The sequence below is a fragment of the Eschrichtius robustus genome, chromosome 6 (genome assembly GCF_028021215.1).
Source record: "Eschrichtius robustus isolate mEscRob2 chromosome 6, mEscRob2.pri, whole genome shotgun sequence".
NCBI lineage: Eukaryota > Metazoa > Chordata > Mammalia > Artiodactyla > Eschrichtiidae > Eschrichtius > Eschrichtius robustus.
Genome location: NC_090829.1, coordinates 64,306,061 through 64,328,391, shown reverse-complemented (window position 1 = coordinate 64,328,391; position 22,331 = coordinate 64,306,061). Strand labels below are relative to the sequence as shown.

General features: G+C 37.9%; 1 protein-coding gene across 2 annotated transcripts in view; it reads left to right on the top strand.

Moving 5' to 3' along the window:
• The first annotated feature begins 472 nt into the window (after positions 1-472).
• Positions 473-22,331, top strand: part of EHHADH (enoyl-CoA hydratase and 3-hydroxyacyl CoA dehydrogenase) — a 55,993-nt gene continuing 34,134 nt past the window's right edge. Inside the window, exons 1-5 of one of the 2 annotated variants that reach the window (XM_068546390.1) lie at positions 501-582; positions 4,319-4,599; positions 5,065-5,168; positions 10,264-10,436; positions 14,830-14,941. In XM_068546390.1, coding sequence (XP_068402491.1) covers positions 4,502-4,599; positions 5,065-5,168; positions 10,264-10,436; positions 14,830-14,941 — 487 coding nt within the window. In that variant the 5' untranslated portion in view covers positions 501-582; positions 4,319-4,501. Of the gene's footprint in view, positions 583-4,318; positions 4,600-5,064; positions 5,169-10,263; positions 10,437-14,829; positions 14,942-22,331 lie in introns of both variants that reach the window. The other variant, XM_068546391.1, reaches the window with a different exon arrangement.

Below are 22,331 nucleotides of genomic sequence, written 5' to 3'. Positions count from 1 at the left end.
GGTGAAATGCATGATTTGTGTATTTTATGTGTTCCAAGTGTGTATCATATCACATAATTGTCAGGATCCCAGATATCTGTCCCTGTTAAGAAGGATCGTGAAGATGAAAACTGTGATGAGGACACAGCTCCACCAACTTAGGGAACCTAGAACTTGTCCAGAGAAGCCAGCCCCTCTGGGCCAACGGTTTGCAAATCTCGACTTGCTGGCAATTCCTCTCATTTTCCATCGTCCTCCCTGATCTACTTTGTGATGGGAGCAGGACAAAAGCCAACAAAGAGGAAGAGACGACAGGGCTCTGCAGAGCGCGGGGCTGTGGTCCGGGGAAGGAGGAGGTCTGGGATGGATGATGGGCGTCGGTGCCCGGGAGCGGCCCGGGGGGCGGGAGGCGGTGCCGAGCTCACATTGGCCCAGCGGGCGCCCCTCCTCACGGGGCCGGCCCAGCGCCCAGTGAAAGTGATATCTCCCTGGGGCCAAGAGCTGAGGCGACCTCGGCGACTGAGGAAACATGGCTGAGTTTACGCGGCTGCAGAACTGCCTGGCGCTGATCCGCCTACGAAACCCGCCTGTCAACGCGCTCAGGTAACGGGCTCGGCCGCCTTCAGCCCGGGGACAGCGAGCAGGGTCTTAGCCGCCTGCCTGCAGTGGAGGCTTTCACTCTCCCCTGCTGGTTTAAACGGAGAGAGACACTGACACGGATTAAACCTGGGCATATGCCAGGGCCTTTTACATTGGTTAGCTCAGTTCCTGTTTGCAGAGAACTCTCTCACTGGTAAGGAAACCGAGGCTGAGAGGCAGACAGATGGCTACGAAGCGGGGGAGCTGGGACGGATCGGGTCTGTCCGTGCTCACTTGGTGCTGGACTCTTCTGCTTGCTTGCAGCCTTGACTTCTCAGGCGTACTTTCTATTCCAAAGGTCTTAATGCAATGCTGGCTGGACCTTGATTCTTCACTTCCCAACCTCGAGTCCAGGCCACCCTTATAATGTGTGACTAAAAGTTTTAGGAATCCAACAATAAACTGGCTTCACACTGCTAAAAATATAGATCCCCTTTAATGCCAACACAGTGAGTAAAAGAGAATTGTGTCCTGGCCCAGATATGCAAAGGTATATCTCTTGGTCTGTTCTAAACCTCAAGGTCTTAGTGCTTCCGTGGAAGATCCATGTCGGGTTAAGCCCATGTCAGAATGAGCCTATTAAATAGCATTTTCTGAAGAACTACTGTGGAGTACCTTCCTTGTTAAACTTGTAAAAGCATTACTTTTAAAAGTGAGATTAACGCTGCTCTTCTGAAAGTTAATGACGTTATATAAGTTTGGTTCTTTTATATCTCTGAAAAAAGTATAGTGATACATCAGCCTAGGAAAGAGCCACCCATCCACAGGGAGTAGGATTAGAAGAAATGATAATTTACGGAGAACATATAAAGCATAAAGAGAAAGACTTTTGGTGAAAATCCTTATCATATGATGCTGGAGCTAAAAGAGACTGTAATGAGAAGACATACTAATTTTAACTGAATTTTTGTCCTACTATCATCAGATTCGATTTTATCATTAGCACTAATATAATTATTTTAATATAAAATTTTGCATTTAAAAATATAAAAAATTCAGAAATAAAATCATTCAAGGATGATAATGTCCACTTACTTGCCACTCTCAGAAAAAAGCAAAATATTTATTATTTTGGCTTTGATGAAGAAAAACATGAGTAATATGATTACATATCAGTTTTGAACTTGACTGTATTCCTATTAGAATTACTAAATATTAGGACTCTGCCTTAACCTCTGTTCATAATGGGAAACTGTGCCCATCTAGAACTTGGGGAAAAAGGTTCCACAGTCTACTACCTATAACTAGGAATATTTTACCATAACTACTTAAAATGTTTCTGTTATTTAACCTGCCCCCTACCCACCCTTGCAGGAGAAATGTATCTACCTCATCAAGTTGTTGTGAGGTTTAAATGCGTTAGAGATTATAAACTGGCACTTAGCAGATGTTAGCTATCATTATTACTATTAGTCAGAAGGCCTGTTACAAGCCCCTACCAGCAGGCCCCGCTGCTCAGGATTCATTACAGCTGCATCAAGATTTTCTCCACTTGGGAATAAATGCTTTCTTGCCCTTTCCCATCTACCTTCTTCTGAACCTATATTTAGGTAGAGGTGTGTGTCTCAGCACATTCATCAAGTTTAACAGGTTCCCAATTTTTTTTTTTTTTTTTTTTTTGCTTTACACTTTTCTTCTTCCCTTCCTTCCTTTTTCCCTTCCTATTTCTAATTTTATGTAGGAAATTATTTCTTCCTAGCTAAGTGAGAGATTCTTATTTGAATATTTTTGGGCCCAAACAAATAGTTCAAATCTTTCCTTGTTTCCTTTAGCCAGCCAGGTTTCCTTCTATTCAGGTGAATGCCAACCCTCTTTACAAGTGTAGGACATGTCTGATTACTAGGCCCATCTCCCAGAACAATGGCTTTCACACTTTTTAAAATTATAATCCACACAGGAATCCATGTTTTACATAGCAACCTAGGACACACACACATACAAATACATAACTGAAAACAAAGTTTCGTGAAACAAAACTTATTTGTTTTGTTTGATATATTTTCTTTTCTATTTCTTTGTTTGAAGAATGCTGCTCACAAGCCACGACTTGATTCGATGACCCCCTGGCTTTAAAATTGTCACAAGAAAGACTTCCTATAGTGACAGAAGCTAAAGATCTTTGGTCATCACTCATGAAGTATTACCTTTAGACTCCATTTCTCCATGCCTGACAATATTAAGGGGAGAAAATAATTTCTTAACCACTGTGACCTTGACATTGCTACGAAGTTGTTGTCCTTTTCACTCAGCTAGAATCTAGTAAAGCTATACCTACTACAGCCATTTTCATTTTTCTTTTTTTCCTGTGTTTGATTTTTGCAAAATTAGCAAGAACATAAGAAATAAAAGAGTAGGGGTTGGTTGAAATGGGAAAAGCCAGCCTTGTCTCCTCAGTGGCACAGATTGGGCTCATTTCCAGTCATCGTTTACCCAGAAGGAAATATGTGCCTTTTGGACTTCTCAATAGTATGGATGGTTCAGAATCAGTTTTCCATTAGCAGATTTGGTTTGTAATTAACTAGTTGAAGGCAAGAGGTTTTGTTTGATTTCATCTGGGTTAAATGGTGAAAAGTAACTAGGTAAAAGGGAATTGCCATAAACAAGGGCAAGTATCTCCTTTATTCCCTGAGGTTTTAACTCATAGTTGCTGGTCTGAACAATCTGGCTTTATGGACATTTGTTGTTGTTGTTTGTTTTAAGATTTTTTTTCACTCTGTATAAAATGTTCCCCAAATACTTAGAATTCTAAGGCAAAACCGATTGGACTCTGGTTCTATCGTTTTTCCTTTAAGCAATTCCTCACCACTCTTCCCAGTTCTCCTCCTTTATCATCCCTTGGCACTTGTTGATCCTCTGCTTCATGGCAAATTCTCCTCTCTTGGTCTCTGTGACTTTGGGCTCCCTTGGTACTGAATCACTCTGCTGAGCCTCTCCCACATCTTAGATCGTCTAGATCTACCCTCAGCTCTCTCTTCTTTTTCTTTGGCAGACTCATTCAATCTTGGCTTTAACTATCTCCTCTGTGGATGACTGAAACGTGGCAAAGTCTACTACATGCCCTTTCTTTCCCAGACCTTGCCTTTACCTCCTAAATTAGTTAGGATTAGGCTTGGCTGCTAGTGACAGAAAACTCAAAATAATGGTGGATTAAATAAGAAAAAGTTGATGTCTCTCACAGCAGTGTCCTGGAATGGCTGGTATGGCTGCTCCACAATCATCAGTGATCCCAATTCTGTCTATCTTTTGCTCCGCCATCCTCAATAAACAGCTTCCACCTCTTGATCCATAATGGCTGCTCTGAATCTAGCCATCATATCTGCATTCCTGCCAGGAGTAGGGAGGAAAGAAAAAGCAAAAAGCATACCCAATCCTTTGAGGACTATTCCCAAAAGTTGCATGTACCAAATCCGTTTCCATCCCATTGGCCAGAAATTAATGCCTCGGGCTGACCTTACTGCTGGGAAATATAGTCTTTATTTTGGGCAGCCATGTATCCAGCTAAAAACCAGATGTTTAATACTTCGAAGAATGTCGGGATGGAGGGATATTTGGGGGTAACTTGCAGCCCCTGCCACATCGCTTAGACTGTCATTTTTAGACAATTTCAGTTTTCTTATATTATGCCAATATGACAAATTGAAAAGACTTTCTTGGGACTTCCCTGGTGACGCAGTGGTTAAGAATCTGCCTGCCAATGCAGGGGACACGGGCTCAATCCCTGGTCCGGGAAGATCCCACATGCTGCGGAGCAACTAAGCCCATGCGCCACAACTACTGAGCCTGCGCTCTAGAGCCTGTGAGCCACAACTACTGAGCCCATGCGCACAACTACTGAAGCCCGTGTGCCTAGAGCCTGTGCTCTGCAACAAGAGAAGCCACCGCAATGAGAACCCCGTGCACCACAACAAAGAGTAGCCCCCGCTCACCACAACTAGAGAAAGCCCACGCTCAGCAACGAAGATCCAACACAGCCAAAAATAAGTAAATAAATAAATAATAAATAAATTTATTTTAAAAAAAAAAGACTTTCTTTCCTCTCAGAAGTTCCACGTCACTTTCTTTGTACCTTTATTACAGCACTCATCTTAGTGTGATATTGTGTTGTGTACATTTTGTTCTCCCTAGGATGTTGTAAACCCTCACTGTACATAGGATATGTATATAATATTTTTAAATTGATAGTGCTGATTCTAAGTGGTCAAAGTTACAGCAAAATGTAGGAAAACACTTTTTTTTTCTAAAGTTTATATGTTTAATCAGCTCAGTGCTTAATTTACAGTAGACACATATATTATTTGCTAAATTAGTGGAAGTTTAATGATAAGTATCTAGGATTTTTATACATCTTGTGTTTAATTTTTCATTGTTAGGAAAGGAAAAACAAACCTCTGAGATGGTAGAAATTTGATTCTGACTCATGCTTCATGTAATTTTTTTCCCTTTTAGTCAGACTGTTCTCCGTGGAATAAAAGAGGGTCTGCAGAAAGCTCTAACAGACCATACAGTAAAAGCCATTGTGATTTGTGGAGCAGATGGCATCTTCTCTGCAGGTAACCAGTGTCTAACCCTCTCCCACTCTCTCTGAAATCCTGCCACAGACTGAGATCAATGCTGCATTATCTGTCCCTGTGGGTAATACTATAGTGTGGGTAATGAATATGGGAGTTGAACGGGAATGAGAAACATTGTGGAGAAAGAGACAAGAGTCACAGGAGAGACCCAGAGAAGATGCTGACCTTACTCTCTTTTATATTGGATTGGGCCTTTGGAGGACATTTAATTCCAGGCTTGATGGCTATTATAGCTGCTAGTATACACCTGCTGGTACATATCTGCTCTGCATATGTCACCATCCTATGTGAGCTTGGGCAAGTCCCTTAAATCTCCTGAACCTCAATTTCTCTATTTATAAAATAGATACCATAACATTTATATCTTAACAGGTTTTTGTGAGAGTAAATGAGATAACACACCTGAAAGCCCCTAGAGCAGTGCTTGCATGCAGAACATGTTCGATAAATGTTATTTTTTATTTCACACAGAGTCCTGCAATGGAGTTCATTTTTCTTCTGATAGTCACCCATCTCAGTGACCATGCACTCTTTATTGGGTTATCCTGTGAAGATGCAAAATAGTGACAAAATACAGCAAAAGCATCTGAAATGGTGATTTATTCACTGGTATTTGTGGCACCTTTTCTTCTTTTCCCAAATTATACCCTTTGACAAAAGTCACATGGATATGAAGGCCCATGTATTCTTACTGTAGCCAGAGGAATTTTTTTTTTCTTCTTCTTCTTCTTTTTTTTTTTTTTTTTTGGCCAGAGGAATTTAATGTATATCAGTGGTAACCTGAGAAGAAATAGATGTTGAAGTCATAACAATGAATAAATATGAACACATTAATCATTACAATAATTACCATTTAGCTTACCTGCTATGTGCCAGTACTGTGTAGCTTATTTACTTATTAACAATGAAAATAGTAATATTTTTACATACTTTATATTTTAATCCTCAGTAAATCCTACAATTTCCATTTACAGATGAGAAGGCTAAGCCTAAGAGAAATTAAATAATAGGCCAAACATTAACCAGCTATTAAATAGCTTACTCAACTGTTTGAAAACTTAAGGTTGGGAGCTCAAGATGGTGACTTTGAGGCATGGAGTGAGGGATCAGAGTTATGAAAAATCAGAACTGATATTTCTTTGTAAAAAAGGAGGTAGGAGAGAATGTAGTTAGAGTTCAGAGGCAGCAAAAATAATTGTCCTGGAAAAGCATTAGGGATTGTCAGACTTGACTTAATGGAATTAGATAGAACAATGTGCCCAGCAATCGGAAAATATGTATTCTTCTCCAATCTGCAACATTTACAAAAGTTGATCAGCTACTGGACTGTGAAAGCTTATCTCAATAAATTTCATTTAGAATGTGTTCTCTGACAACAGTGCAATCAAGCTAGAAACCAATAACTAAAATATAACTAGAGATTCTCATGTGTTTGGAAAATAAATTCATTTCTTAATAAACTTTGAGTCAAAGCAGAAATCATAATGCAATTTAGAAAATATTTTTAACTGACTGATAGTAAAAACAATATATAAAACTTGAGGGATACAGTTAAAGCAAAGCTTAGCAGGAAATGTATGGCCTTAAAGGTATATATCAGAAAAGAAAAAACACTGAAACATATTGTGGTAAGCATCTATATTAAGGAACTGACAAAACAAACAGTAAAATAGATCCAAATGAAGTAGAAGGAAGGAAATGATAGAGGGGAAATTACTAAAATAGAATACGAATGTGAATCAAGAGAACAATAATATCAGAAGTTCTTTGAAAATACTAATAAAATTGATAAAGCTTCGGAGAGGCTTATCAAGAAAAAAAAAGAGACGGTACAAACAATACATATAAAGAATGACAAAAGGGATATCACTGAAGATGCTCTAGCCATTAAAAAAGATAATATGAACAAGTAGAAAAACAGAGCTTACAAAATTGACTCAAGAAGAAACAGAAAACCATTAAAGAAATTGAGTCAGTAATCAAAAATCTCACAAAGTAAATTCAAGTCCCAGATGACTTCATTGGTAACCTCTAACTGAAAAGTCAAGGAAAATATTATTCTAATTTTACACAAACATTTCAGAGAATAAAAATAAGAGGGAACACTTTCTATATTAGTTTCCTGGGGCTGCCATAACAAGTGAGCACAAACTGGGTGGCTTAAAACAACAGAAGTTTATTCTCTCAGAGTTCCAGAGGCTAAAAGTACAAAATCAAGATATCTGCAAGGCCATTCTTTCTCCAAAGCCTCTAGGGAAGAATCCTTCCTTGCCTCTTCTAGCTTCTGTGGTTGCTGGCAATCCTTGGCATTCCTTGGCTTGTTGCTGCATTATCCCTATCTCTGCCTCTGTCTTCCTGTGGCTTTCTCCTCTGTGTCCAAATTTCCCTGATCTTATATAGACCCACACTGATCCAGTATGACCTCTTCTTTACCTGATTATATCTGCAAAGACCCTATTTCCAAATAAGATCACATTCACAGGCTCTGGGTGGACACCGTTCTATCCAGTACACTTCCCAACTCATCTTGTGAGGCTATCATAACCTTGATAACAAAACCTGCCAAGGACAGTATGAAAAAGCAAAATTAAAGGCCAATTTTATTTGTAAACCTAGATATAAAACTCTGAAACAGGGCTTCCCTGGTGGCGCAGTGGTTGGGAGTCTGCCTGCTAATGCAGGGGACACAGGTTCGAGCCCTGGTCTGGGAGGATCCCACATGCCGCGGAGCGGCTGGGCCTGTGAGCCACAACTACTGAGCCTGCGCGTCTGGAGCCTGTGCTCCGCAACAAGAGAGGCCACGATGGTGAGAGGCCCGCGCACCGCGATGAAGAGTGGCCCCCACTTGCCGCAACTGGAGAAAGCCCTCGCACAGAAACGAAGACCCAACACAGCCAAAAATAAATAAATAAATAAGTAAATAAAAAAAAAAAAAAAAAACAACTCATAGCTAACATCTTAAAACAAAACAAAACAAAACAAAACTCTGAAACAGTATATAATAAAACTGAATCTAATGATATATAAAAAGCATGATATATCACTTTCATCCCAGAAATACCAGATTGATTAAACATGAGAAATCAATGTAATTCATCCTATTAAAAGATTAAAGGAGGAAAATCATGTGATTATTTCAAGAGATTCAGAAAAAAACACTTGGTAACGTTTAGCATGCATTAAAGATTAAAATTCGTAGTAAACTAAATATAGAAAGAAAATGTCTTCATCAGGCAAAATGTATCTATTTTTAAAAACCTACAGCAAGCATCAAACAAAATGGTAAATTGAATGCTTTCCTTTTCAGAAAGGAATAAGACAAGGCTGGCTGCTATCACCATTTGTATTTGACATTATATTCTAGGCCCTGGCCAGCCTAGAGGAAGAAATAAGGTATAAGGACTGGGAAGGAAGAAACAGAAACATCATTATTCAGAAGACATGAGTATTTGTAAAAAATAAATCTATCAGAAAATTATTAGAATTAATAATAGAATTTAGGAATTTTGCTGGATGTAAAATCAGTATCCAAAAATTAATTGCATTTCTATGTGCCAGAGATAAACAGTTAAAAAGTGAAATCACTATACTCTTGTCTGTGCCTTGGTTTCTATAAAATTGGGATGATCATACTAACCTTTTGCTGCAAGTAGAAGAATGTAGTATAACATTTAAGAATGTGAGCTGTATAGTCAAACTGCCTGAGCTCAAATCCTTATTCGACCAGTTACAGAATCATGTCCGAACTAGTCACTTAACATCTCAAAGCCTTAAACTTAAACCTGTAAAATGGAAATTGTTAATAGACTATTTAACTTAGATGTTAAGTAAATTAAATGAGACAATATATGAAACTACTTAGCCCAGTGCCTGATGTATAGTTTTTATCCAACAAATGTTAATTGCTTCTGTTACTTGAAAAATTAGTTTAACCTGAAGTTACAGGAATAATAGACGTGACATTCAGACTGAAGTTCACCTTGTTTCTCTAGAACCAAAAGGAATCTAAAAAAATAAAAATAAATAATAACAGTAGAGTGTGAAATATGATGGATTGGTGAGAAAAAAAGCATAATCCCTGGATGGATGCTAGATGAGGAGCAGGTAGCAAAAAAAAAAAAAAAAAAAGAAAGGCTGAACATGAAATAATTAATGTAACTTTTTAACTTGTACCAGGCTTAATATTTTCAAAGAACATATAATGCTATAGGGGAAAAGCTCACTACTATGTATAATGTTATGTGAAAAAAGGAAAATATAAAAAATGACTTTACAGAGTGTTCTCAATATTGTTAAAAAATATATATGACAGTAAACATTCATTTAATTGTCACATCAGTCATTTAAGATAGGTATTGAAACAAAATGGTTAAATAACTTACTCAAGGTCACACAGCAATTTACATACATGTGTTGGGAAAAAACTAAAAATTCACCAAAATATTACATTGTTATCTCTGTGTGGTGATATTTGGAGTAATATTTTTGTCCTTTATAATTTGGTGTATTTTTCAAAATTTCTATAATGCATATTATTTTTATAATTAGGAAAAGCAGTAAATGTTGTTACTTTTATTGATCACAAAAAAGTCTATCACAGAAATGTAATTCTAAGCTGATTGATTAACATATAACTCACAAATATGTCTGCATTTTACCCTGAGGTTTTATATTGTAATGACTGGTGCCCTTAACAAAGATATGGGTCTAAATTGCTGTGAATAGAGTTGGTGAGCAGTATCATGCAAAAAATGGGAATGGCTGACTCAATCTTAGAATCTTTGCTTCCCTTTTCTGAGCTTTCAAATTTTTCTAAAAGTAGAGTTACTACTATCATATGGAAAGACAGATTTTAGATTACAGGACTTCTGATAAAGATTTGAGGATTTTCTCTCATATCTCTCTACATTTTCCAGGCTACTTGTTCCTTTACTGTGTCTGCAACCAAAGGATAAAGTGTTTCATGGGTCCAAAGAGGTCTGAGATTCCTTAAGTGTAATCTGGTAACTTATTGTTCTATAGCAAAGCCCAAGTCTTCCTCAACTCTCTTTTTTCCTTGTCTTTGTGTTCTTAGGTGCTGATATCCGTGGCTTCAGTGCTGATATGACCTTTGACTTGACACTGGGAAGTGTAGTAGATGAAATACAGAGAAACAAGAAGCCTGTGGTGGCAGCTATCCAAAGGGTGGCTTTAGGAGGGGGACTGGAGCTGGCCCTGGGCTGTCACTATAGGATTGCCCATGCAGAGGTAACAGAGGGGATCCATATGGGGTTTGATGTAGGGAGCTTTTCTTTAGAGCAAGCTCTAAATGTAGTCATAAGCATCAGACGTGATCATTTTGAATGGTTAGCTTACTGGTTCACAACTCTTAGGTTTTTCTAGCACTGGTGTTCAGCTGTTATGTGCGAGTACAGTGTTACTGGTTGTTGAAATGTTGAAATATGTCCATTCTAGTTGATAAAGAGCTACTACCCTGAGCCTGTGACTGTCCCATCACTTCCCCTAACCCTAGCCTTTGGACCTTCCCATGACCCACTAGCTAAAGGGGAACTCCTGTGCAGGACCCCCAGGACCTTGCTCTAGTACTATGGCCCACATCAGATTTCACTGAGCCATGCTCATGCAGTATGAGGTATTAAATATTTTGACTATCACCCCTGAGTGTGCATATTTATTTAAATTTTTGTTTCCTATCTCAAACATTTCAGTTTTGTGGTCTCATAATTTTTAGTACCTAAGAAGACAAGTTCCTATTGGAAACAGCGCACAACTAGTAAATCCATTTATTTCTGGAAATAGATTTAATTTGGGTTATTAGACATATAGATTGAGGTTTGTGATACCAGTTTTATAATAGTAATATTTTTATAAGTAATATATTTTTCTAATAATAAAGATAATATTCATCATTGTAATAGACTTTAAAATACAGGAAAGTATAAAGATGTAAAACTGAAGTCACCATAAACTCACAGTTCAGAAATAACCACTATTAACATTTTATTTTTTTTCTTCCTTGTCTTTTTCCTGTGTAATTTTTTTTCTTACTTTTTTTTTTCTTTGCAATCTTTTTTATTTTTTTAAAAACTACATTTGGAATTTTATTGTATTTCACCTGTACTCTATTTTTATACTAATACCGTATTTAAATTATTGTTAAATATTCTTTATCCATTCTACCAATCTCTACCATTTACATTTAACATAATTACTGATAAGGAAGGACTTTTGCCATTTTGCTGTTTGTTTTCTACGTCTTATATTTTTTCATTCCTCAATTCCTCCATTAATGCTTTTGTTTGTATTAAATGGATAAGTTCTAGTACACTTTTAATTCTCTTATTGTTTCTTTCACTGTATATTTTTGAGTTATTTTCTTAGTGGTGGTTGCCCTGGAGACTAACGTCTTAATTTCTGACAAGCTAGTTCAGATTAATACCAACTTAATTTCAATAGTATGTAAAAAATTTGCTCCCACATAGTTCTGTTACACACCCCCTTTATGCTGTTATTGTCACAAATCATATCATTATACATTTCATGCCCATCAACATAAATATATAATTATTGCTTAATGTAGTGGTCTTTTAAATCAGGTAAGAAAAAAGAGGAATTGCAAACAAAAAATTACATTAATACTGTCTTTTATATTTACCTGTGTAGTTACCCTTTAACAGTGTTCGTTATTCCTTCATGGGGATTTGAGTTACTGTCTAGTGTCTTTTCATTTCATCCTGAAGGATTTCTTGTAGGGCAGATCTGCTAGCAACAAATTCAATTTTTATTTATCTGAAAATGTCTTAATTTGCCTTCATTTTTAAAATAAATTTTTATTTATTTATTTATTTATTTTGGGCTGTGTTGGGTCTTCATTGCTGCATGTGGGCTTTCTCTAGTTGCGGTGAGCAGGGGCTACTCTTCACTGTGGTGCACGGGCTTCTCATTGCGGTGGCTTCTCTTGTTGTGGAGCATGGACTCTAGGCTCACGGGTGTTAGTAGTTGTGGCTCGCAGGCTCTAGAGTGTAGGCTCAGTAGTTGTGGTGCACGGGCTTAATTGCTCCGTGACATGTGGGATCTTCCCGGACCAGGGCTCGAACCTGTGTCCCCTGCATTGGCAGGCAGATTCTTAACAACTGCACCACCAGGGAAGTCCCAATTTGCCTTCATTTTTAAAGACTAGTTTTGCTGGATGTAGAATTCTTGGTTGACAGTACTTTTCTTTCAGTACTTTGAACATGTCATCCCACTGACACTGGTCTCCCTGGTTTCTTTTTTTTTTTTTAATTAATTAATTACTTTATTTGTTTTTGGCTGTGTTGGGTCTTCGTTGCTGGGTGTGGGCTTTTTCTAGTTGTGGTGAGTGGGGTCTACTCTTCCTTGTGGTGAGCAGGCTTCTTATTGTGGTGGCTTCTCTTGTTGCAGAGCACGGGCTCTAGGTGCATGGGGTTCGGTAGCTGTGGCATGTGGGCTCAGTAGTCATGGCTAGCAGGCTCTAGAGTGCAGACTCAGTAGTTATGGCGCATGGGCTTTGTTGCTTTGTGGCATGTGGGATCTTCCTGGACCAGGGCTTGAACCTGTGTCTCCTGCATTGACAGGTGGATTCTTAACCACTGTGCCACGAGGGAAGCCCTCTCCATGGTTTCTGATGAGAAATTTGCTGTCAATCTTATTGGAAATATTCCTTAAAAATATCATTTAAAATGGTTGCATAATTTTTCATCTTATAGATTTATCATAATTTATTTAACCATTTCACTATGTTGTTTTAATTTTTTATAAAACTTATAAATAAAGACACATATCCTAAGTGTTCCTTTTTCTGTGTTCCTCATACCATGACCTTCTGCACACTGAGTGCAGATCTAAGTTATAAGCAATAGTAAGTCAAGGGATAGGGATGACCACTGGTGGGAAAAATGGTGATCAACTGCTAGGAAAGCCTCAAGTGAGACAGGCTCAAACATTCCAGGTATTTTGGAGCTGTTGGCATCACGGTTTGGGTAAATGGCAGTCTGTATTTAAGTACCCTCCTCCTCCCATCCTTATACCTGGAAAATGACTAACAGAGCTTTGGCCACTTTTAAGGCCAAGAGAGGCATGTGATTAAGGTCTCAAGCTCACCCTCTCATCTGGACTGAGGTTGCTGCCTGACTTTCTTCCTTTCTTCCTCCCTTCCTTTCTTTCTTTCTTTTTCTTTTTCTTTCTTTCTTTCTTTCTTTCTTTCTTTCTTTCTTTCTTTCTTTCTTTCTTTCTTTCTTTCTTTCTTTCTTTCTTTTTCTTTCTTTCTTTCTTTTTCTTTTTCTTTCTTTCTTTCTTTCTTTCTTTCTTTCTTTCTTTCTTTCTTTCTTTCTTTCTTTCTTTCTTTCTTTCTCTTTTTATAATAGCTTCACTGAGGTATAATTCATATACCATATAATTCATTCATTTAAAGTGTACAGTCCAGCGATATATTAGTATATTCACAGAGTTATGCAATCATTACCACAGTTGATTTTACAATATTTCATCACCCTCAAAAGAAACTTCACACCCATCATTTCCCTCTCCCCCAGTCCTAGCAATTACTAATCTACTTTCTGTCTGTATGGATTTGCCTATCCTAGACACTTCATATAAATGAAAACATACAATATGTTGTCTTTTGTGTCTGGTTTTTTCCACTTACCATTATGTTTTCAAGGTTCACCTGTGTTGTAACATGTCATTAGTATTTTATTCCTTTCCATGGCTGAATATTTCTTTTTATGGATATACCACATTTTCTTTATTCATTCATTACTTGATGGACATTTGGATTGTTTCTTCTTTCTTGGATTTATGAACAATGATGCTATGAAAAGTTTTGCACAAGTGTTTTTTGTGGGCATGTTTTCATTTCTTTTGGGTATATATTGAGGTGTGGAATTGCTGGGTTGTATGGTAACTCTATGGTTAACCTTTGAGAAACTGCCAAATTGTGTTCCAAAGAGACTGCATCATTTTACATTCCCACCAGCAATATATGAGGGTTTTGTATGCTCCACATACTCTCTAAAACTTGTTATTATCTGTCTTTTTTATTATAGCCATCATAGTGGGTATGAAATGGTATCTTGTAGTTTTGATTTGCATTTCCCTGATGGCTAATGATATTGAGCATCTTTTCATGTGCTTATTGGCCATTTGTATCTCTTTGGAGTAATGTCTATTCAGATGCTTTGCCCATTTGAATTGGATCATTTGTCTTTTTATTATTGAGTTGTAAAAGTTCTTTATATATTCCACATATATTATTAGCAAATATTTTTTCCCATTCTGTAAATTGTCTTTTTAATTTCTTGACTGCTTGGCTCTTTCAGGGTTCCATAAAACTGTTTCTGGAGACTATTATTTGTGTTAGCTGAGACAGGTCATAATAGAGTTAGAGAAGAATTGTGTACGAACCTGGAAATGTGTTTCAACATGAAGACTTAGGGATGGCACAGCTCTATTTATGCTATTAATTAAAGGAGAGGGTGTGCACTAATTTCCTCTGTAGAAACTCTCACTGAATTCTATGCAGCAATGTTTTTGAGGGTGTGAGAAACCTAGGGGAATGCTTGCCTTGACTCTGAATATATCATCTCATTCTAATGACGTTTATGCCTTCAATCTTCGATAGGCTCAAGTTGGCTTCCCAGAAGTCACACTAGGAATCCTTCCTGGTGCAAGAGGAACCCAGCTTCTCCCCAGACTTATTGGAGTTCCTGCTGCACTTGACTTAATTACGTCAGGTCAGTACTAACCCTGCCAATGGCTGTCTAGTTCAATGTGAGGAACTGGACTAGGATTTAGAAACATTCTGGCTTGACCATTCCCTACCCATGTAATTTTAAGAGGATACTTTAACTTCTTTGATGTCAATTTTCTCATCTTTAAATGTAAAGAATGCCTTTTCTGAGAGCTTCTGAAAAGTTACCATGAAGAGCAAATGTGAGTGCCTTCTAAATGAAAGTGTATACAAAGCCCTAATCACATTTAAGTGTCTACTCATAGACACTGGTTTCACATAGGGTTCATTATATTCAGATCTAATTTAGAAATTATAATATAAACAAGAATTAAAACCAGAATTTCCAAGGAAAGATTTCAAGTTTTAGTTTGGAAATGACCGCATTTTTCATTTTCCAGGTGTTAAGATATTAGCTTCAAATAGAAGTTTTCTCTTTCAATAGGGAATGTGAACAATGCAACACTAGAAATCATCTAGAGACCCTGAATTTACCAAATATGATAAGACATAGAAAGCTATTGCCAGTCGAAGTGAGGTTGGAAGAAAGAACATACATAACTATTTACTCCAAACAGGTAGAACTAATGAGACCTTGGGTCAGACACTTTACCTCTCTGTGCCTTAGTTTCCTCATAAATGTTTATGACAATAGCACCTACCATATGGTGGTGTGGTGAAGATTAGATACCTTAATGCATGCAATGTGCTTAGAACAGTCCTAGGCATGGTAAAAAGTGTTAGCTATATGTTATTATTCCCATATCTGACTTTAGTGAAAGAGGAGGATTGAGTAAAAATAAGATGAGGATCTTGGCAATAGACTATATCCCAAAGAATGGACTATAAAAAGAGCACAATCTTTAGAATCAAAGACCTGAGCTTGAATCCCAGCTGTACCACATATAAACATTATGCCTTGTACAAATTAATTTTTATTCACTCATGCAGCAGCTGTTTAATTTTTTCTCATGTGCTGGGCCCTGTTGTAGGCAGTGGGCCTATAGAGGTAAATCAAACCTACAAAAACTCCTGCCCTTATGGAGAGCATATACAGAAAACAACAACAATAACAATAATTATCATTATCATATTTCATCAATTCAAAAATGCACAGTGTTTTCCACATCTTTGAAATCAGGATGCCTCTTACATTCATTGTGAGTTGTGGTTTGATTGGCAGTGTTTTTCTTCCCTTGTTTCTGTGGGTCAGGAATTTGGGAACAGCTTAGTTGGGTTCTAGCTCAAGGTTTTTCATGAAGTTGCAGTCAAGATACTGACTGTGGCCATAGTCATCTGAAAACTTGACTGGGGCTGGAGGATCTACTTCCAAGATCTACTTCCAAGGTGGCGCACTCACGTGGATGGCTGCTGCTGACTGTTGGCAGGAGGCTTCATTTCCTCTGCACGTGGACCTCTCCCTAGAGCTGCCTGCATATCCTCACAGCATGAAAGCTGGCTTCCTCTAGAGTGAGTGATCCAAGAGAGAGCAAGGCAAAGACTGCAATGTCTTTTATGACCTAGCTTTGGAGTCACATGCCATCTTTTCTGAACTATTCTATTGAATATACAAGTCTTCCCCATCCAACTTGGGAGGGGAACTTGAATACCTACAGGTCAAACACATGGCAGGTCACTTTGGAGACCAGCTACCACACTGTATACTCTTCTTAAGCTCCATGCCTACCTATTATGTAAGTAGTATACATGGTAGGTTAGATGGAGATCAGTGCTAAGGAGAAAACATAAAGCAGAAAGGGGAAATGTAAAATGATAGGGCTGGGGGTTGGGTAATATTTTAGGTAGGATAGTTGGGAAAGGCTTTCCTACAAAATGAATGTGAGTGAATACCTGAAGGATGGAGGAAGCTTGTTATGCCAATATCTGGAGGAAGATATTCCATGCGGAGAAAATAGCAAATACCAAGCCCTGAGGTAGTGGCATACTTGGAAATTTCCAAGAACAGCAAGAAGGTCAATGAAGCTAGAGTAAGGTGAGTAAGGGGAAGAGTAGTAGGGGGTGAAGTCACATCAGGTAGGCCCTTGAAGATAATAGAGAGAACTTTGGCTTTTCTTCTGAATGAGGTAGAAAGGCATTAGAGTGTTTTGAGCAGAAGACTAACAAACATGCTGTCACTTATGTTTTTTAAAAGATCACTCTGGCTACTGAAAATATATTAATTGGAGGTAAGGCCAGAAATAGGAAGACTGATTAGAAGCCTGCTTTAATAATCCAAGGGAGCCATGACGGGAGGTTAGACCTGAGTGGTAACAATGTAAATGGTGAGACATGGTCAAATTCTGGAAATATTTTGAGCCAACAGGATTTTGTGACAGATCAAATGTGAGAGGTGAGGGAGAGGGGAGAGAAAATGATGATTCTAATGGCCTGAGCAGCTGGAAGGATGGCGCCGTTACTGAGAAAAGGGGAATTCTGCTGGTAGAGCAGGTTGTAGGGAGGAATCACAAGAGCTTAGTTTTGGACATGTTAAGGTTTGACATCCAACTTGAGGTGTCAGGTAGACAGTTGGATAGACTGGCCTGAAATTTAGAAGGGAGATTGTCTGAACTTCTCTCAGTCTTCATTTTCTCATCAGCAAAACAACCACATAGTTGTGTAAGGCATAATGAAATTACATGACTTGCTTATGGTATAGTACCTGTCACAGAGGAGACATTTTATAAATGGTAACTGTGGTAGGCATAATAATGCCTCTCTCCAAGATGTCCACATCCTAATCCCTAGAACCTGTGAATATATTACCTTACATTCGAAAGGGACCTTGCAGTTGTGATTAAATTAAGGATCTCAAGATGGGAGATTATTCTAGATTGTATAGGTAGGCCCAATTTATCACAAGCGTCCTTAGAAGAGGAAGGCAGGAGGGAGAGAAGATGATACACAGCTGGCTTTGAAGATGGAGGAAGAGAAGAAGAAATGTAGGCAGCTTCTAGAGGCTAGAAAAGCCCAGGAACAGATTCTCTCTCAGAGCCTCCAGAAGGAGCACAATTCTGCTGACCTATTTTAGATTTCTGACTCCTAAACTAAGATAATAAATGTGTGCTGTTTTAAGATGCAAGGTTTGTGGTAATCTGTATAGGAAACTAATACAGTAGCCATTAATAATGATGATATTAAGACTCTTGCTTCTGGAAAACATTTTTTTTTCTAAGAAGGGATGCTAAAAAATTGTTACTGAAAGTTGAAGATTCCCTGCTGATGTTAATGAAGAAAAATACCAGCTCTATAGGCACTGCCCCCATAGGAAATTAATAAGTAAATAAATTTAGATTAAATTAATAAATAGCTAACCTTTTCTGATCTTCTGAAAACCATAAGAGAGATAATTCTGGAAAGTGGAACAATTACAACAACCACTGCTTCTCCACGATTCCCTTAAAATGCCACCTGAAAACAACTGAATCTTTAGCAGTAACCACAAAACACACACTTGGGCACGATGCAGTACATTCCCTGACGTTCTCTGTCCAAATGATGAAAACTACAGTGCCCTGATGTTCCTTCTGCTGTTATTTTCTAGGTCCCGTCTTTCTTTTTCACTGAACAGCACAGAAAGCCTCTTCTCTATTCTCATAGAGCTTTTTCTCAGCCCCACAGTTACTTTATGATCTTTCCCAGGACAGGGATGCCCTCAGACTCTAGTCTTTGATGAGGTACCTCTTGCCACCCAGGGTACTGGGGAAGAAGTTGCAAATGGCGTCTTTATCCTGCCAGTCTTTCAGATTTAGTTAGGTCCATGTGGGTTTTCTCTATATTCGAACAAGATGTTAAGGGTGAGTTTTAATACCCAGGGCTCCCAGTCAGCAATAATAGATATCAGCAAGTATTATTCATGAGTAAGACAAACAGACCAAAAAAAAAAAACCTATGAAAATATTCTGTGTCATTAGAAAAATGAAACATAAATGTGAGTCTGTTGAAACAGATTAAAGGCAACAAAAATCTTAGAAAACTCACAATATTCTAAATTAGAAAAGAAAATATTTTATTTATTAAATAAGAACACCCTGTTTAAAATCAAAACATTAGCCAAAATAACTTTTGAAGCAATAAAAAAAAGATGCAATAGAACAGACTACTGAATCAGCAACATAGAGGGTAGAGACACGTTTATAGAATTCAGAAGAATTTCTAAAAAAGATACAGAAAATGTAAATGAAGGCAGCAGACATGAGAGGTCTATAATAGAGGCCTCTGCTATGAATAATAAAAGCTCCCAGAGCACAAAGCGAAAAGGGGAGAAGCAATAACCAAAGGAAAAAATAGAAGAATCTCTTCAGATACATAAAAGAATCAGAGATTGTATTTTAGTAAGCACCTCATTTTCCTGGAAAAACTGATGAGATGTCAATGCCTTGTATTTTGATAAAGATTTTAAATTTCCAGGAAATAGACTCCTGCAAGCTTCCAAAGGATAAAAACAAAACACAACAAAAGGTTACTCTTGAAACAACTAAAATCACTCCAGCCACAAATAAATTCTCAACGTATGGAACATTTGTATACTAAGATGCTATATAGTCTTAAATGTGGTCTAAATCAGGAGTTCTTAAAGTGCGGCCCAGGAACTCCTAGGTGTACCTAAGACCATTGTGTATGGGGGGGCGGGAGGGGTCCATGAAGTCAGAACTATTTTCATAATAATAAGACATTGCTTGCCTTTTCCACTCTCATTCGCTCACAAATATACAGTGGAATTTTCCAGAGGTTATTGTATGCCATGTGGTATCAAAACAGATTGAATGCAGAAGCAGGAAGGAGAATCCAGCTGTCTTCTATTAAGCCAGACATTAAAGAAATTTGCAAAAATATAAAACAACAACACTCTTCTCACTAAATTTTGAAAATAGAGTTATTTTGCCTAAAAATTTATTTATGTTAATATGTAATAGGTTTATCATGGTTATTTTAAAGTGATTTAATAAAGATACATTTTTAAAGTTCTCAGTTATAATTTCTAATATAGTAAATATTAATAGAAATAACCCATATAAACAAAAGCTCTTTGGAGTATTCCATAATTTTTAAGAGTGCAAAGGGGTCCCAAGACTAAAAAATTTGAGAACTGCTAATCAATACACTTATTTTTTTAAATAAATTTATTTATTTTATTTTATTTATTTTTGGCTGCATTGGGTCTTCGTTGCTGTGTGCGGGATTTTCTCTAGTTGCAGCAAGCAGGGGCTACTCTTAGTTGTGGTATGCGGGTTTCTCATTGCGGTGGCTTCTCTTGTTGCAGAGCACAGGCTCTAGGCGCGCAGGCTCAGTAGTTGTGGCTCACAGGCTCAGTAGTTGTGGCTCGCGGGCTCTAGAGCACAGGCTCAGTAGTTGTGGTGCAGGGGCTTAGTTGCTCTGTGGCATGTGGGATCTTCCCAGACCAGGGCTCGAACCCTTGTTCGCTGCATTGGCAGGCAGATTCTTAACCACTGTACCACCAGGGAAGCCCCAATACACTTATTGTTTGACACAGAAACCACAATACAAAACTGTGCACACATGGTCCAAATTAGAAAATAATGAGTCTATATTATTACTAATATATAATTACTAGTGTAAAATTTATACAGTTACTAATATATAATTTAGACTAAAGTCTAAAATGGATTTTTCCCCCTTTAAATGGGGAGACGTTATAAATTCTTTAGAGCATGAAAAGGGAGTTAAAAACTAAATTTCTTGTCTTCAGTTAATTAGATTAGAAATTGCTTTAATTTACAGTGGTATGATAAGTACACTTTTAAGAATGTGAACTAGTTTAAGTACCTAATGCAGAATTCATAAGAGGATGCTTACAATCAACCCAACATACTACAGAAATTCAAAGCACATGAGTGGGTTCATTCTGCAAAAGACAAAATAGAAAGGAAGCAAAGCAGCATAAAATATAGGGGGAAATCATAATAGTGTGAAATGAGTCTGTAAATTCTAAGGTTCATAGAAATTAAAGCATGTGGAGGAATACTGAGGAATTGTGTGTTCCTGCTTTCAGTATTAAGCCTGAAAGGCAAGAATATCTTGGAGGAAATCAGGAAGGAATCTGGCTTCTTTGACAAAAAGAAATAAAGTGAACTAGGATTTGCCTTTTTCAAAGCACTGCTGCTTATAGAAATATCACTATTTTTAACATGATGAAGAGAAGAGGTAAAAATAGTAAGAATATGATAGATTTTGATTTGCATAGAGAAGGTCACAGTGAATTAGAAGAAAGCTAACATTAGAATCATACACCTATCTTTTTATTTTACTTTATTTTATTTTTTAACATCTTTGTTGGACACCTATCTTTTTAAGTAGTCTGTACAATTTTAGGGGGACTTTAAAATGGCATCTGGAAAGAGTTCCATGTAGAAAATTTTTTCTAAAGCTTGGAAAAGAAGCCACAAAGAAAATTGGAAAAAATTGAGATTACCTGGCTTGGAGAAGTCTCAACTTCAGTTGCCCCCGTCTCTTTATAGTAGATCTAGGCAGGGCTTTTATTAGATTGGACAGTGGTTATTGTCTACACTCAGAGCAGAACAAGAAAGAACAAGTTTAAATCTCAGCATGAGGATTTGGGTTGGATATACAGAGCTGTGTCTTCAGGTCCTTGAAACAGAATAAAAGTACCTGAAATCTCATTGACTCTGTAAGAACAGTAGTGGTCCTTCCAACTTTTGTGAAATCCAGGTCAGAAGAAAACATTACAGCTAAAGGAATTTTCAGTTCATCCTGTGGACATCTCACCTTTCCCCTGCTCAGTTGCCCCAAAGATCCTTTTAGTACCCAGGTTTTCATATTCCATTCCATGTCCCTTTGGGCCCCTTAACCTAGAGAGTCTGATTCACTCACCCCTCACTCAAGTGATTTTGTACAGAGTAGACTTCACTCTTGAAGCCACGTACCCACCCCCCAGTGCCCTCCTCACCCCAGGTGGACATCTGGAAGCCTGTTTTCAAAGGCATTTCCAGAAAACTGCCCAAATATTGCTGTTACAGAGTGACCCCTGCCCAAAATCATTGAATTGTCTATCTGATCAAGAAAAGCCATTGGTAGCTCTCCGAAGCACTAATAAGAACTGGGAATGGAGGGTTTGTCTCAGAGATGGCACCCACCAACACTCTGTAAGAGCAGCAAAGACCATGGAGTTGTTGCCAGCAAAACTGACTTGGTGATTGCTCTTCAGAAGCCCAGATGGTGCTGGTAAACAAGCAAGCAGTGTGTCACTGTCTCTCTCCTGACCCTGTGGTGAGGGAAGCTTATATCCCTTAACCTCCTGCTTCAGAGTGTGCAGATCAAATTACGTATTTATGCCTGCTGGAGAACGTGGGAGTAATGCAAACCCTCATCAAACTTCTGTAACCTCCTAGAGCTTCCAGTCTATACCAGAGGCTGCC